At 35.9% G+C, this 15,830-nt stretch overlaps 1 protein-coding gene across 3 annotated transcripts; it reads right to left on the bottom strand.

The window, feature by feature from the left end:
- Window positions 1-2,554: 2,554 nt before the first annotated feature.
- LOC127162649 (uncharacterized) lies at window positions 2,555-15,418 on the bottom strand. 3 transcript variants are annotated; one of them, XM_051105453.1, is made up of 19 exons: window positions 15,266-15,418; window positions 14,768-15,112; window positions 11,914-12,015; window positions 11,316-11,657; window positions 10,493-10,834; window positions 9,731-10,081; window positions 9,537-9,623; window positions 9,341-9,433; window positions 9,091-9,165; window positions 8,824-8,937; window positions 8,344-8,478; window positions 8,031-8,114; window positions 7,841-7,939; window positions 4,852-4,932; window positions 4,541-4,636; window positions 4,329-4,427; window positions 4,050-4,078; window positions 3,721-3,780; window positions 2,555-3,036 (listed from the first exon to the last, which is right to left on the bottom strand). In XM_051105453.1, exons 1-19 carry the CDS (start codon window positions 15,348-15,350, stop codon window positions 2,884-2,886), a joined length of 2,772 nt encoding a protein of 923 aa, XP_050961410.1. In that variant the 5' UTR covers window positions 15,351-15,418; the 3' UTR covers window positions 2,555-2,883. The 3 variants fall into 3 exon arrangements, with proteins under 3 accessions (XP_050961410.1, XP_050961412.1, XP_050961411.1); XM_051105455.1 differs by lacking the exon at window positions 15,266-15,418 and adding an exon at window positions 13,768-13,887 and having other exon boundaries at window positions 14,768-14,901; XM_051105454.1 differs by lacking the exons at window positions 7,841-7,939; window positions 8,031-8,114.
- Window positions 15,419-15,830: the final 412 nt, after the last annotated feature.

Below are 15,830 nucleotides of genomic sequence, written 5' to 3'. Positions count from 1 at the left end.
ATGTCATTTTAATGAACTTTTTCTCATTTGATTTAATAATAAATCTGCATATTAGAATGATTTCTGAAGGAAAACTTAAGCAGTAACAGTGATAAAAATTCAGGTTTTCATCACAGGAATAAATTCTATTTTGTATGTTAAAAATTTTATATTGTAAAAACATTTTGCAATATTACTTTTTTTTTACTAGTTATATCCAATAAATTTTTAAATCAAATAAATGCAGCCTTGATGAGCATAAGACTTCTTTAAAACTATTACAAGTCTTACTGACCCCAAACTTTTGAACCAGTTTTCTTTAAGTGAACTTTACATCATACTTTAAGTATACATTAGTGTATGTTTGCCTGGAATGTCATGGAAATGAACTTTTCTAATTTGATTTAATAAGCACAGATAGCAAATAACTGCAGTAACCTGTTAGATGATCTTACAAAACTTTTAGCTTCATGTTTTACTAGTTAAATCCAATAAATGTATAAATAGTCAGTGAAGAAGATAAACTTTGTACCTTACTGTTTTTGTTATATTTGTCAAGTAATCCATGAATGTTTGCCCTTTAATACACATTTTACACCATGCATGCATTGAGCAATGAGTTGTAACTAAAATCCACCCTTCAAATAATAAGTAAACAGTGAAGTTGTTGACACTATTAGCTACTGATAATGAAACAGGTTCACATACTCATATTACACACACAAACACACACACGTACACATGATTGTAGCATGATGCTGATGCGGTTAAACAGAGATCAGATCAGAAATTATCAAGATATTACACCCTTACCAAAAAGAAGTATACTTCAAGTTTATTTTATTAAGTATACTTAAGTAAAGTTCAAGTATATTTTCAAGTATACTTTGGCTGTTTATCAGGCCTGGTTTATTTCAGTTAACTGAGCATTACATTCACTAAGAATAATGGTCAGATTTATAACTGTTAATATTATAAAATAAGATCTTCTTTACTATGTATTGCATACATATTGCATGCATCTTTATGCCTACAAATGCAACCTCCGGAGGATGCAGCCTTCCATTTGAGAAACGGCCTTTATGTAATAAGCATACAAATATCAGTGTTCTATTTCAATACTCCCTGGGACTAAATTGGCCTACTTTCTAGTATATAAAGGTATACTTTTAAGTGTACTTTAAGTAAAACCAAAGTAAACTTTGAGTACACAACTAGTTTACATCTATGTTTTCAGTTTGTACTGCAAGTATACTAAAAGTGAACTTACTGAGTTTACTAATTAAATGTTTTTTTTATGCAAGCTTTAAAGTATGGTCTCAGTAACTACTACTGTAGTTTAGTAGTTTTATACTTTATATATTCTTGTAGGTTTTTTTTTTTTAAGTGAACTTTACATCATACTTTAAGTATGCTACAATGTCCCTATTTTAGGTACTAATTTGTATATATTTTGTTATATGACTATCTGAACATACAAAACATCAAAAGAAAGAAAATGGTATCTGCATGTAAACAAAAACTTTTTATTATAGCATTTATGCATTCTTTTTTTTATAATAACTTGAATGTGGGTAAGTTGCATAAATAAAAAATAAATAAATAAATAGACAACATTTTAAACAAAAAGCATAAAAAAGGCTACATAGATGGAGTTAATCAACACCCTAAACCTTGTCAGTCACTATTACCTCATCATGGGTCAACATTTTATTCCATAATGTCACACAACTTTAAATATCTATGGTTTTGATGCTATTTTATGTCTGACGATTGTGTTAGATTAGATGTGGAAGCGTTTTAGTTTCTTCTTCACTTCTGTTTTGGAAATTCTGTACAGAAGATGTGCAATAGCGCCCCTAGCGTATAACAATAATAACAGGGATTCTCAGAGCATAGCTCAAATATGATGCTATATACTTAACTAAGATGATTTATACTTTTTCTAAGTATAAATCAAGTATACATAAATGTCATCAAATGTCAGGGCAGCCAATAGACCTATATTAAACATCTGTAAATCCATCATTGATCATCATTAGTAACACTAGGAAAGCTACAATGGTGAATCCTAAAAACAATCACTTTTTTTTTTTTTTTTTTTTTTTTTACTTTTACGTTATGTTTGTGATATTAAAAATCTTTCTTATCTCTTTGACATCTATGTAGATGTTGTTTTATTCTGTAACAAAGATGGAAGTATAAATTGCCATTGTTTGATGTACCATTGAAATGCACCATGATAATAAATTTACAAAATACAATATGTTAGGTAAAGCTAATCTGCACATACACTGCTTGGCCAAAGCAAAAATTGCAGTTTCAGTTAAAATAAGCAAATGATACTGTGTATGTTTGCAATAAATTATTTTAATGTTAACATATGTAGTGTGTAGCTTTTCTCAAACAGCCATGGTGGAAGACGTATCCCATGGCCATATTCCAGGGTGACAGTGGCAAGATTCTTTGGGCTCAAATTGTGAAGTGATTCAGGAAGCCAAGGCATAATTTTCAAACATGAGATAGTCACCACAGAGTCTAACCTTTAAACCCATTGAACATCCTTGGGATGCTGAAGTAGCCTTTACAGAGTAATACAGAGATCTTGTCAAAGATGAATGTAACTCTTGATAGAAATAAACATTCAACAGAGGTCAAAGGTCAACAAAAAATTGCCAGGACAAATGCACACTGCAAACAAAGCTAAAGGCAGTCCAACTAATTAATCAAGTGTGTGACCTTATTGTACTTGCAGTGATTTTTAAAAACACTGAAACAAAACAAAAAAAAAAAAAAAAAAAAAAAAAAAAAAAAAAAAAAAAAAAAAACAGAATTAGCTACAGAAGAAGCATAACACTGAAGTCTGTCTGAACAATGATGAGTGTCTTTTTCTCTTGTTGTTGATTATGATTGTGTTTCCACTGAATCAGGCTGAGTTTGACTCCTACCAGCATCCTGATTTTGTTGATTGAGAAAAGGTTTCATTTCATGTGATTCTGCTGTGTCCTGCTTCTGCTTTGATTCACTGGCTGGAGTTTCATCAGATTCTGCTGCATTCTGGGTTCAGGAGAAGACATTATCAGTAAAACATCGTTTCAACAGGACACTAACAGGACAGGACAGGAAAGGACATCATGCTCAGCATTTAACCCATCCAAGTGCACACACACAGCAATGACTAGTGAACAAACACACACACACACACACACATGTTTGACATTTTGTAAGGTATGGGGACTTTCCTTGGAATTTCTATAGTTTTTATACTGACTAAATGATACAGCAATGAGTGGTGACCCAACCCTAACCCTAAACCTACCTCTTACAGAAAACACATGTTGGGTTTACATTTTCAGATAAACATCATTTACTAATTTTTAATACTTTACAAACATATTGTCAAATGCCCTACACCTACCCTACACCTAAACCTAGCTGTGGGGAGACTGTGGTCCTTTTACTTTTTCAAAAAAACTCATTCTGCATGATTTATCAGTGCTCATGGGGTCTCAAATGTCCCCCAGTCATAGTACTGGTATTACTATCCTTGTGGGGACATTTGGTCCCCCACCTGACAATCCCAGGTATCCTGAGACACAATCCCACAGTTTCAAGTCCAACAAGTCCGATTCTCTAACCATTAGGCCACAACTGCTCCCCTAGTCTTTTGTGCATTCATTTTTTTCAAGAAAAATGACACACACACAAACAAACAATGCAAATTTAAATGTTTGAACAAACCTGAGAAGTCTGTTTCTTGAGTGAATGTGAGGCTGGAGTTAGATAAGATTGTGCTGCCTTCTGTGATCACAACATCAAAATAAAATAAAAAAAATAAATAAATAAATAAAATCATACACACGCACACACACACACACACACACACACACACACACACACACACACAAATGCATAATGTATTCATGCTTGGGATCATCTACTGTAGTCAAATGTGGAGTGACACAGCCATTAACAAAAATTGACTGAGTGCATCTTTTATATGAAGCGACAAATCTCAGATATTGGAGGTCTATTTTTTTTTCATGATGTAGATTAAATACGATACAAACCTCACATGATGGCAGACATGTTTTGATCCCTGTGTATTAAGAGACAAATGAGGAAAAGACATGATGATTATTTATAATTATATATAGTTAAAAATAGTATAAGAGTTTTTAATTAGGGAAAGAACACAGATTTACCCAACATCTTCATAAATAAATTGCCACTAAATTAATTTAATGGTGCAATAAGTATTAGATTAACAAACAAGAGACAGAAGATCAAAAGTGAATGTAATGTATTCATTTATATTTTATCCTTAATAAAGTTCAGTTTGTACTCACAGGGTTCAAACACCAGTAAAATCAGCAGAAATAAAGGGAAGAAGAATTCAGAGGAAAAGACGATGATTCTCAGATCTTCAACTGTACGATAACCATTAACTGAGGATGGAAATGCAAAATATTAGGGGGAGAAATGCATTTAAATATGATACAGGTTTAAATTTAAAGTAAATTTAAATTTAATTTGTATTTAAAGTTGTATTTACTCTCACCTGTTTTCAGTATCAGTTCAGTCATCAGTGCCACAGCATTTAGTAAAACAACACCAACTGATCCAAACACATACACAGGAACAACACGGTAAATATCTGTAAGATTAAATAATATGTTTATTAATATCATCATTAATGAGACCACATTAGCAACCAATATAGACATACACAGTGAAATTATATCACAAACACATGAGTGGAGCAGGATTTAATAAAATATCAAAATACCTTTTATGATTGACTAGATAGACTAGTTTATGATTTTTTTTTTTTTTTTTTTTTTTTTTTTGAATAGTTGATTATTACTATACCCCATTCAAATGACCATGTGAAGTTTAACACTGCCCACAGGACTTGTAGAAATGCGGTCATACTGGCCCATCCGATACGATCTGTGCATGAACAAATCAACTGTTAATAACTGACAATGTTTTACTAACTTTTAGTAGTATTAATGACAGATATAGACGTTTTTCCTGAATGCGGAAGTCACGACTGACTTTTAACCAGATAGATGCTTTGCATTTCTGGTCTCCAGTGTTTCTAGTCAAATTGGCATATATTCCGAGCTGATAATCTAATGTTAAACCTGCTAAATGTTTTTTAAAAAGCACATGGCTCTATAGCGCCATCACTTTGCAATGTCACAATGATGGTCATTTGTCAGTGCCTTACTCCTAGAGTAAGGCACTGACAAATGACAAATGACAAATTTAATGAGTGTTGTAAGTCCTCAGAGAAGAGAACAACTCAGAGTCTTCTGTGAGCCATTTGGGACGACCATAAAAACAGATTGGGAGCTTACATGACGCCAGTGCCTCTTGACCAGTTCCTGCCCTACGCTGATGTCTCACCCCAGGGGTGAACCAGTGATAGATCAATATCAATTCAGGAGGACAGAGGACTCTTGTTCTCTGCTGGGACCACTTGAAGCCACAAATGGTTTATCATCACCTTTTGACCAGCCGCAGTCAAACCCATGCAAGAAACACAGTAAAAGACTAATTTGCAATGCTCCCCCCTTTCTGAGACTAGCCACGGAACAGATGGTCAGTGTAACTGGTGACCAACTATACATATATTGGTAATCGAATAAACAAGAAAATTTACATTGACACGTCCAGCCTGCAGGTCTCACAGGATCCATCCAGCGTGACTCTCATGACCCTGTGGACATCCTGTGTCCCCCTCCTCTCACATTCCTCACGCACACTCTCCTTCTGCCCGTTGAAGAACGCACACGAATGCGCATCACGAATTACATAAATTTACATTATGAGTTTGGAAGGACGATTATTTGAGTATTGCTGTTAGAACAACAATATGCATTAGTAGTATGTTTCTCTACTTCCTATATGCTTGGTGTGTTTATTGTAACCTACGAAGCTAACCAATGTGTGTATAACCCGTTAGGTAGACAAAGTTATTAATATGTATGAAAGATACCCGATGTTTGGTATTGAATGAAAGCTTATTTTATTTCCAAGATGTTGACGTGAATGAAAAGTTGATATTATGTACGATGCTTGCATTACAATACTTAGTGATGTGATTAACAAACTTGTGGAGAAAGTTGCCTTCACGTGACAAACAGTAAATAACCGTATAGGGTGGAGCCCCGCCTTCCAAACCAAATGATTGGAACACAACTTTATGGGACGGACTTCGTCGGCCCGGTTAAAATCAAAATGTTCCTAACAAACTTTGCCTTTCGCCGTCGCCTTTCACTTTCTCACCGGCGCTCCTGGCTTGACCAACTACGCGATTGTGCCATCCAGAACTCTACAGAACCAGCTAAAGCTTCGTGAAACTTTCAAAGACTTTGCGCCCCCGCAACTCCGACTTTCAAAGAACTTCAAGCTCATCACGCTCAGTAACCAAGCAACCAACCGAAGCTTGAACTGACCTAACGTGAAACACCGAACAGCGGAAGCAGCTTCAAACACCCTGACAGCGTGAACAGCGTGAAACGCTTCGCAACGAGAGAAACACTTTGCCAGCGCTCACCTGAGCTCCGAGAGCATCATCCGCCTAACCAAGCAACCAACTGATGCTTCATCCAACCTCGTCAACTGTCCAATCACCACAGAAGGCTTCCCAAAGACGTCATCCAAAGAACCAGGCAACAAATCAGAAGTGGCATGACGCAAGTAAAACAAGGTCTCCTTAATCTCTTGCTGAACTGGTGCTAAATTTCCTTAAGTAGCTAAAGATAAATCTCTGCTTTTGTGGTTTTCTCAGGTTGCAATTTAAGAACTAGTAGCAGATACAAGTAATTTTGGGATTCCCTTCAAACTCCATAAATTCTCATTCCTTGAACCGTATGCATGTGTGTGCACCTGGTATTTATCACGTCATGGGGACCAAAGGACATTTGTGAGGTCCCCATGAGGAAACAGGCTTATAAATCATGCAGAATGAGTTTTTTTGAGAAAGTAAAAGTGTGCACAGTCTCCGGTGAGGGCTAGGTTTAGGTGTAGGGTAGGTGTAGGGCGATAGAAAATACGGTTTGTACAGTATAAAAACCATTACGCCTATGGAATGTCCCCATAAAACATGTATACACAACGTGTGTGTGTGTGTGTGTGTGTGTGTCCCTACCAAGATGCTAATATCCATAATCCTTGTCCTTGTGGGGACATTTTTGGTCCTCATGGGAAAACAAGCATATAAATCATACAGAAAGCAACAGAAAATTATGCCTGCCCCAATAAAGCATGGAAACCCAACGTGTGTGTGTGTGTGTGTGCGTGTATGTGTGCGTGTGTAATTGTTAGTAGTTTAGTTCATGTATCTTAGAGTAGTTCAATAAATTCTTGTTTCATTGGAAAGAACATTGTCTTGTTTCTTGTGTTCAGAAAGTTACTGCCTGTGCCAAGATTTTGCTACCTAGCTCATAGCAACCTAATACGGTTTATATTATAATCCGATGGCCACAGAAATAATATAAACATCCAGAATTGGTAAGATATACTAAGTTAAACTTTTTGCTGGACGAACAGTTAATAAAGTGTAACCTATTAATTCTGAATCAATTAATCAAGTAGATTCCGAATCATTTGGATTTGATTCCCAATTGAATCAATTATATTTGATCTAATTACCCTGAAACCCTACAGTGTGTAGATGACATGAAGCTGCCGACATTAGCTACACTGAAAACAGGTGGGCGCTATCTGAATGGGTTTCTATGGAGACCAGAACAGAAGAGCATCCAATCAGAAGTTAGAATTCGTAATGGCGACACTCATCATTTCTATACTAGGACAATGTTTCAGTTTCAATATTTTTAAACCTTACCCTTTTCAGTTTCCAGAGCTATGATGTAGAAATAAACCATTACGGCATTGACACATAACATGAAAACAAGCCAGACTGATCTCGTGAGCAAAGGTGAACCTGAAAAAGGTTTTCATATTGATAGAAATAATTCAGATTTGGTTTGAAACTGTTTATAACAGGGATCAAATCATATTTCTAAAACACTTACAGAGCATGTGTTTACCGCACGTAAAATCCCAACTGTAATTTGTGACGGCGAGAAACATTGGCAAAACTGCAACAATAAAGAATACTAAAAACAGAAGAGGAGTTATTTATATTAATACGAATACAGATACTGCTCTTTACTGACAGACACATCAACAGATTTGCAAACTGTTTGATGTAAAACAACAAATGAGAATCACTGTGTGTGTATAAAATTAGTTAAATTGAATTGCATTAATCTGTCTATATATAATCTCTCTTTCTTTATATGTATCTGAGAATAAGTGATGCACAAATTGTAGATTTGAACTCACCTCCTCTGGTTGATCCAAAGGTATAGTAGAGAAGGATGAATTGAAATGAAGGGAGAACATTGAAACTTATTCCAGCCAGAGCACTGAATATGACAAACGCTCGTTCATTTAATTTCCCAATTAATTTAGCAAAAACTGTATTTTAAGAAGAAAAAGAAGAAGAAGAAGAAGAAGAAAACACTTAAACCAATTATATACTCTTTACAAATATATGCTTGTATAAAGGAAAATTTGCACATGCAAACACCTACAAGCCCTTGCACTTATATAATATTAAACATCTGCAATAAACATTCTTTATGCTTTTTGCAGCTTTTTTTTTTCATTCCGTTTGCAGCTTTGGTAATAGTTGAGCTCCTCGAGTGTAAAAAGATAGATGTCAACAGGAAATATGGAGGAGTTTTTGGAACAAACAAGGGACTCATAAACAAATATTACAAAGTATCATAAATCATCAATCTAGCAACATGGTGTACTTACTGAAAACAGTATAGTAGAGGTATAACAGGAGCACTATTAAGAAAAGGACTGTTATCATGAAACCATCCAATCCTGTGTAATTTAAACCTTTGTGCCAAACATATTTAAAAAGAACTGGAAGAAATTAAGAGACAAAAAGCAACAATTACCAAATTGAAGACAAACTCAATATAAATACATACATACATGTATGTATACATACATAATACACATACAAGAAAATGTGTTTATGATAAAAAAGGTTGAGTGTCATTTGGAGTTGCTTACCTAAATAAAAAACAGCTGAGAAAACAATATATTGTGTTCTATAACTGTAATACAGAATCACTGATCTAATGCTGCCTGTAAAAAAAAACAGAGAAGGTGAAATAATTAAAATCACAATGTCATGTACTACACCAACACACACACACACACACACACACACACTACAACACAAATGACAACTAAAACTGAATATTATTTAATAGAATAAGAATTGTAAAAAAACCTTTTTTTATTCATAAATTAATCAAACCTGTAAACTCATGAGCATATGGAGCTGCCCAGAGCAACATGAGAGGCCTCAGAAGATAATGAACACAACAGAAAACTGTCTCATTCAGAGATCCTAAAAATATCAGACAGAAATAACTACTGTATTAACAAATGCTTGAATGATGTATTCTAATGCATTGACAAAAAAAAAAAAAAAACAGTAGTGAAACACTTACCTTCAGAAACACCCCAAAGTACAAAAGCAAGAAACATCATAATATTTGGACAGAAGACGAGAAACATCTGAAGATTAAACACTAGATCTACAGAGAAAAGACAAAATAATTTAAATGGGTAGAGGATGTTTAAATGAAATGAACCTACTGAATCAGTATACAAGCGCATGAGTTTTTCATAATTGTTGACTTACCTAGTAATCTCAGGACCAAATGTGTCTTGGCTGAAAACACAGAGTTCTCCTGACTGTATATTGTACATGTGTATTGTCCCTCATCTTCAGCTCTCATATTGTCCAAACGGAGGGAGAAGTTTCCATTTTTACTCTCATTAGTAAAGAAATGAGCTCTATCACGATAATCCTGCTGCTGAGCCTCTGCTCGACTCTCACCATCTTGATACAGATGAACCAGAGTCTCTGAGTCTGCTCTTCTCCATTCCACCTTCAGACATTTCTCTTTTAGGTGTTTGTCATCATAACAGGGCAAAACCACTGAAGATCCCAAAGGAACAAGTGTCTGGCTTGAATGCTCAAGAACGAAGCCTTAAAGTGAAAAATGAGACTGAGAGGTCTCAGAATCTTGTATTTCAAAACATTTGCAAGTTTAATCAGCTTCATATTTCGTTGGGAAAATGTGTTTAAACAGTAAAAATGCATAATGCTGATTTGCCAATAATTTTTACTTTTATTTGCCACATGTCAATTTTTTCTGTTGATTAATCGCTTGACTTTACACGCAAGTAAGACAAATGGATCCTGACCAGAATAAACTGCAGTCTACAAGCCCATAGAAAAGCTGACAAAGAAACGTCTGTTCATTAAAAAAAAAACACGCAGAATTGGTTGGTGCAGTTTTATATTTCAAGAAATAAATAAACGAAAACTAATGAATTATTTTCAGATAGGCTATATATCATGATGGCTACAATAGCAGGTCTAGCAATTTTCACTTACCTAGTACCACTTTTGTGATTTCTGAATACACACAGTCCTGGTCACTGTAAATTTTACATATGTATTCACCAGCATCTTCAGCTCTCAGATTGTCCAGACGGAGGGAGAAGTTGCCATATCGAATGTGGTCAGTAAAGAAATGAGCTCTATCAAGATAATCGTTGTGCTGTTCCTCTAGTCGACTCCCACCATCTTGATACAGATGAACCAGACTCCCTGAGTCTGCTCTTCTCCATTCCACCTTCAGACCTTTTTTTAATAAGCGTTTATCACCATAACAAGGTAGAACCACTGAAGATCCCAGACAGACAACCAGGGGATCAAATTCTCCAACACTACACCCTAAAAATTAAAAGATTATTTATTTATTATTTTTTTTTTTTCTGATGTGAACTGACTGTTAACACACATTTTACAACAATGGAAAATAAAACAATGCTGGAAATGACAAGCCGTAAAACAGTACATATTAGAGGTTTTGGTACTAATTAAACAAGTTGTGCGGTTCTCTGACTCTAAGTCTGAATCTAAGTCTAAGTTGTGCTTTTAAAACGAGTAAATAGGAGCTGTCTAGTTTTAAAGATAAACAAAATAACTTCTCTCTCTAATATAAATAAGAACATATACTTAGTTTTATGTTAAAATGCATTATTAAAAGACAATTACTTTAGAAGAATGGTATGTGTGCAGAGAAAAAAAATGTATTTGTAACTGCAATTATATGTGTATTTTTAATTAACTAACAATACGCTGCAACTCAAAACTGCATTTTGATGATCTGCTTTAAGATTAGCAGTAAGACTTTTCAAAATGTGCCACTTACTCAGAACCAAATTTGTCTCAGATGAATATACACAGTCCTGGTCACTGTAAACTGTGCTTGTGTATCGTCCCTCATCTTCAGCTCTCAGATTGTCCAGACAGAGGGAGAAGTTTCCATGCTGAATCGGATCCGTAAAAAAATTTGCTCTATCATGATAATCCTGCTGCTGTTTTTCTCCTCCACTCTTACAATCTTGATACAGATGAACCAGAGTCACTTTGTCCACTCTTCTCCATTCCACCATCAAATTTTGGTTTAATAAATATTCCTCAACATGACAAGGAAGAACTACTGAACCTCCCAATGGAACAAACATGTTACAAGAATGTTTTGTAGTGAAACCTAAGAAGATAGATAAATATACTTGTAATATCTACAAAACATTGCATTTCAGCAGACAAAAAATAAATAAATACATTTTGCAGTCCATTTTACACTCTCGCTAGACTCTCTCTTTATTTTTGTAAATGCTGGAAACTAATGTGAATACATTAAAAAGTCAGCACCCACACTTGATTTTACATAAAGCAAACAAAAATGTCTAAAGAATTGTGTATACGTTTCCATGTGGAAGAATATTCTTATAACATAGACTTACCTTTATTAGGTGACCTACAGTAGATTAGCCAGCAGAGCAGAAGTGTAGATCCAGATGCAGAAATACAGAGAATCAACACCATTATGTGTGAAACAGAGAAACCTGTAAAAGTGAAAGACAGATGGTTTTTGAAGCAAGAGTTATTGTGTAAATTGCAGTGTATATTACCCAACAAATGTAATTTCTACTGGTTTTCTGAGTGTAAATGTAGTGACTGGGAATACACTGAACATGACTGTGAAAAGGGGGAAAATGTCCCCGGTTGCATATGTAACTCTAGTTGCTCGAGGGAACGAGACGCTGCATCGAGAAATGCTTTGGGAACGCCTTTCAGCGTGACCGTGCTCTGAACATCTGTGTAATCAGTCCAAAAGAGAGAGAGGCGTCACGGGCAGGGTGACGTAGAGAACCAGGAAGCTATAAAAGCATGTGTGGTGAATGCAGCCGGCTGCTTCTGCCACAAGGAGTGCTGCAGGGATGCCGAAAGTATGGCTCAGAGACGCAGCATCTCATTCCCTCGAGGAACTAGGGTTACATACGTAACCCGGGACGTTCCCCTTCTGGAACTCGAGAAGCGTTGAGAAACACTTTGGGAACGATATGCCCACACCGCCAGAATTTCAAAGTCCTGCTGTGTGAAGTGTGTCAAGAGGAGAGGGCAGAGGAGCCCGGAGTGGCAGGGAGGTCTAACCCATAGAACTTTACAAAGGTAAGGGGCGTGGACCAGCCCAGAGTGTTGCAGATGTCCTGCAAGGGCACACCTGACAAAAAGGCCTTGCAGGCCGCCATACCACGGGTCAAGTGAGCCTTGACTCCCAAAGGTGAGGGGAGATCAGAGGACTCATAGGCGACAGAGATGGCATCCGTAATCCACCGACTTAGGGTCTGCTTAGAGGCAGGTTGACCCTTGTTAGAGGGACCAAAACACACAAAAAATCGGTCCGTCTTCTTCCACAGGGCAGCTCTGTGGACGTATGCATCCAGTGCTCGCAATGGACACATACAGTTAAGCTTCCTTTTGGCCTGTTGTACATGAGACTGCAGGGGCAGGGGTGGCTCAGGATCAAGGGGGTCTCCCCGAGGGGAAACCCGCTTCGCATGATCAAGGTCACGCGACGATGCTTTCGTGCCTTAGACATGTGGAGGAAACCTTGGTTCCTGAATCAGGGCCCGGTGCTGGGAGCTTAACTGTATGTGTCCATTGCGAAAAACAGCGTGACCGACAAAACACACACAGAGCATGACTGAAAGACAGAAGCTGCCGGCTGCATTCACTGCACATGCTTTTATAGCTTCCTGGTTCTCTACGTCATCCCGCCCGTGACGCCTCTCTCTCTCTCTCTCTTTTGGACTGATTACACATATGTTCAGAGCACGGTCATGCTGAAAGGCGTTCCCAAAGTGTTTCTCGACACAGCTCGAGTTCCCGAAGGGGAACAATCTGATATACCTAATTTACTGTTTCTTTTCATGCTTTTTGCTTCAAGTAATAACACACTGCTGTTTAAGCATTTAATATATTTCAACCTTTTGAATATCCAAGGAATGATTGTTGCTATCAGAAACATGAAATTACTGCTGGCAATTTAACACATTACTTTCCTACAATTACCAAGGATATCAAATTGCCATAATTTGTTAAATAGTTTAACTGCAAAAACTTTGACATTGCCAGAAATGTACATTAGCATTATGTCATGTTTGCAAAGTTATATATTTATCATTTAAAATGTGAAATATTATGTTTTAATGTTTTTATGATATCAGTATGAACAATTATAAAAAAAAAAATAAAAAAAAAGTAATGTAAAGAAATTAATGACTAAACAGACTATTTTTAAATATATTACTCACACATGCTCCCATGGGCATGAAGATCACTGTTTTACACGGTTGTGTTACTGCTACCACCTTCAGCTGTATTTGATGAGCTCATCTTTACACTCAGTGACCTCAGAGAAGACATTCCTCCTACTACATGAACGTGTTTCGTTAATAATATTAAATTATTGAGTAAATCTTAATCCATAACAAACCTGTAAAACAATCTATTTAGTGGGGTAAACTGTAGAACATGGAAACGCTATGTATACCCTTACCAAAAAGAAGTATACATCAAGTTTATGTTATTAAGTATACTTAAGTAAAGTTCAAGTATATTTTTAAGTATACTTTATATAGTAAGTATACAAATATCAGTGTACTAGTAGTATACTTTTTGATGAACTTTTTCAGTACTCCTTGCGACTAAATTGGCCCACTTTCTAGTATATAAAAGTATACTTTTAAGTATAACAGAAGTAAACTTTGTGTACACAACTAGTTTACATCTATGTTTATTCTCAGAGCACAAGTATAGCTCAAATATACGTCTAAGTATAAATCAAGTATACTTAAATGTCATTTTAAGTATATTTCTGAGTAGTATATAAGCACATATCTGAGAAGTACATAAAAGTATACTGAAAGTATTTTAGTTTAAAATAAGTATACTTGAATAAACGCACTCGAATAAACTTCTTTTTCGTAAGGGAAGCTACATGTAACTGAATAAAAAAATAACAACAGAAGATCATACAATTCCTAACGAAAATAGCGAATTAGTGGGTAATTCGTTTTCGTACGATCTGGTTATCATATTCCCCAATTAATTTTTAGGTTTAGGGGTGATGTTAAAGATAGACCTTCAGGCTAAAAATGTGTTAAAATGTCGTTTTTTCTTATGATTACGTATTCACATCGTACGAATTCATACTAAATTGCCACCACACGTTTTCCAGTGAGATTTGGTTGAAAAATACACTTAAATTAACTCGGTACATTTTTTTCTATTTACATTTTCATTATGACTCACCCAGTCGCTCCAGTACCACAGTTGTGTTAATTGAAAGTCCTCCAGCAAACACTTGACACATGTAAACTCCTTTATCCTCAGTTCTGACACTCTTCAGTCTAAGAGAGAAGTTTCCTTTGGGGATTTCAGGAGTGAAGAACTCAACTCTGTCTCTGTATCGCTCATGTGCGGAATCTGATAGAGTCTTATTGTTTTGGTAGAGCAGAACCAGAATATGTTCGTCTTTATCTGTTTTCTTCCATGAAACCTCTTCAATGTGTTCACGTGTGAAATGAGAGTCTACAGAGCAGTTCAGAGTGACGTCCTCACCCACAGACGCATATATGGACTCATCTGATCCAGACACTAGACAACAACAACAACAACAACAACAATAATAATAATCGCAAAACATTTAACACTATATGTATCAAATATTGTAGCCTACGCCTAAACGTGACGAGAGAGAGAGAAAGAAGTAGGTTATGTCCATTCTCGTACATGAACATTAATACCTACCATATGCGATCATCAGAAGTATTGATATCAAAATACAGTTTGGTAGATGCATCTTCAAATATACAAAATTAAACAAAGCCATCATGCCTACTAACTACGCTAAAAAATTATCGCCAATATCGCTTCACGAATATATCGCTGACGCGGTTGCAAGTCAGCTTTAATTTCACTTTCAGTTTCACTTTCACATAAGGGAAGGTCGGGTGGGCGACATGCTGATTGGTCAAGGGAATTACTTGGTTTAAAAGTGAGCTGTGCTTCATACATATCTACCTTATGGAGAAGTTTTTTTTGATAGAGCTGGTGGTTCTTAACCGTCTCGTAAAATAGTCGATCGTTCCGTATTTATGAATGAAATGATTCATTTAAAATTTGCCTATGGTGAAAAAGGGGTCATATCCACATGCACGTTTACCTTATTTTTTACTATAATAACTGTCACTCGACCACGTCAGTAGTCAATTTACAGTAACCACAAAATATACCATGCTTTTACCACCATAACTGTAGTTTTACTGTATTTAAAGCCCAGTAAGCTCAACACTTACTATGGATTTACCTCAGT

The sequence above is a fragment of the Labeo rohita genome, chromosome 3, assembly GCF_022985175.1.
Source record: "Labeo rohita strain BAU-BD-2019 chromosome 3, IGBB_LRoh.1.0, whole genome shotgun sequence".
Taxonomy (NCBI): domain Eukaryota; kingdom Metazoa; phylum Chordata; class Actinopteri; order Cypriniformes; family Cyprinidae; genus Labeo; species Labeo rohita.
The sequence above is the reverse complement of the archived record's forward strand: the minus strand, read 5'-3'. Positions and strand labels throughout refer to the sequence as shown.

Excerpts from the sequence above, each read along its gene's own strand:
- LOC127162649 (XM_051105453.1), bottom strand. The coding sequence starts at position 15,350 with ATGATGGCTTTGTTTAATTTTGTATATTTGAAGATGCATCTACCAAAC. Across the intron at positions 12,016-14,767 it reads TGTGGTACTGGAGCGACTGG|GTTTCTCTGTTTCACACATA; the intron begins GTGAGTCATAAT and ends TCACTTTTACAG. Across the intron at positions 9,166-9,340 it reads ATATGCTCATGAGTTTACAG|GCAGCATTAGATCAGTGATT; the intron begins GTTTGATTAATT and ends TTTTTTTTACAG.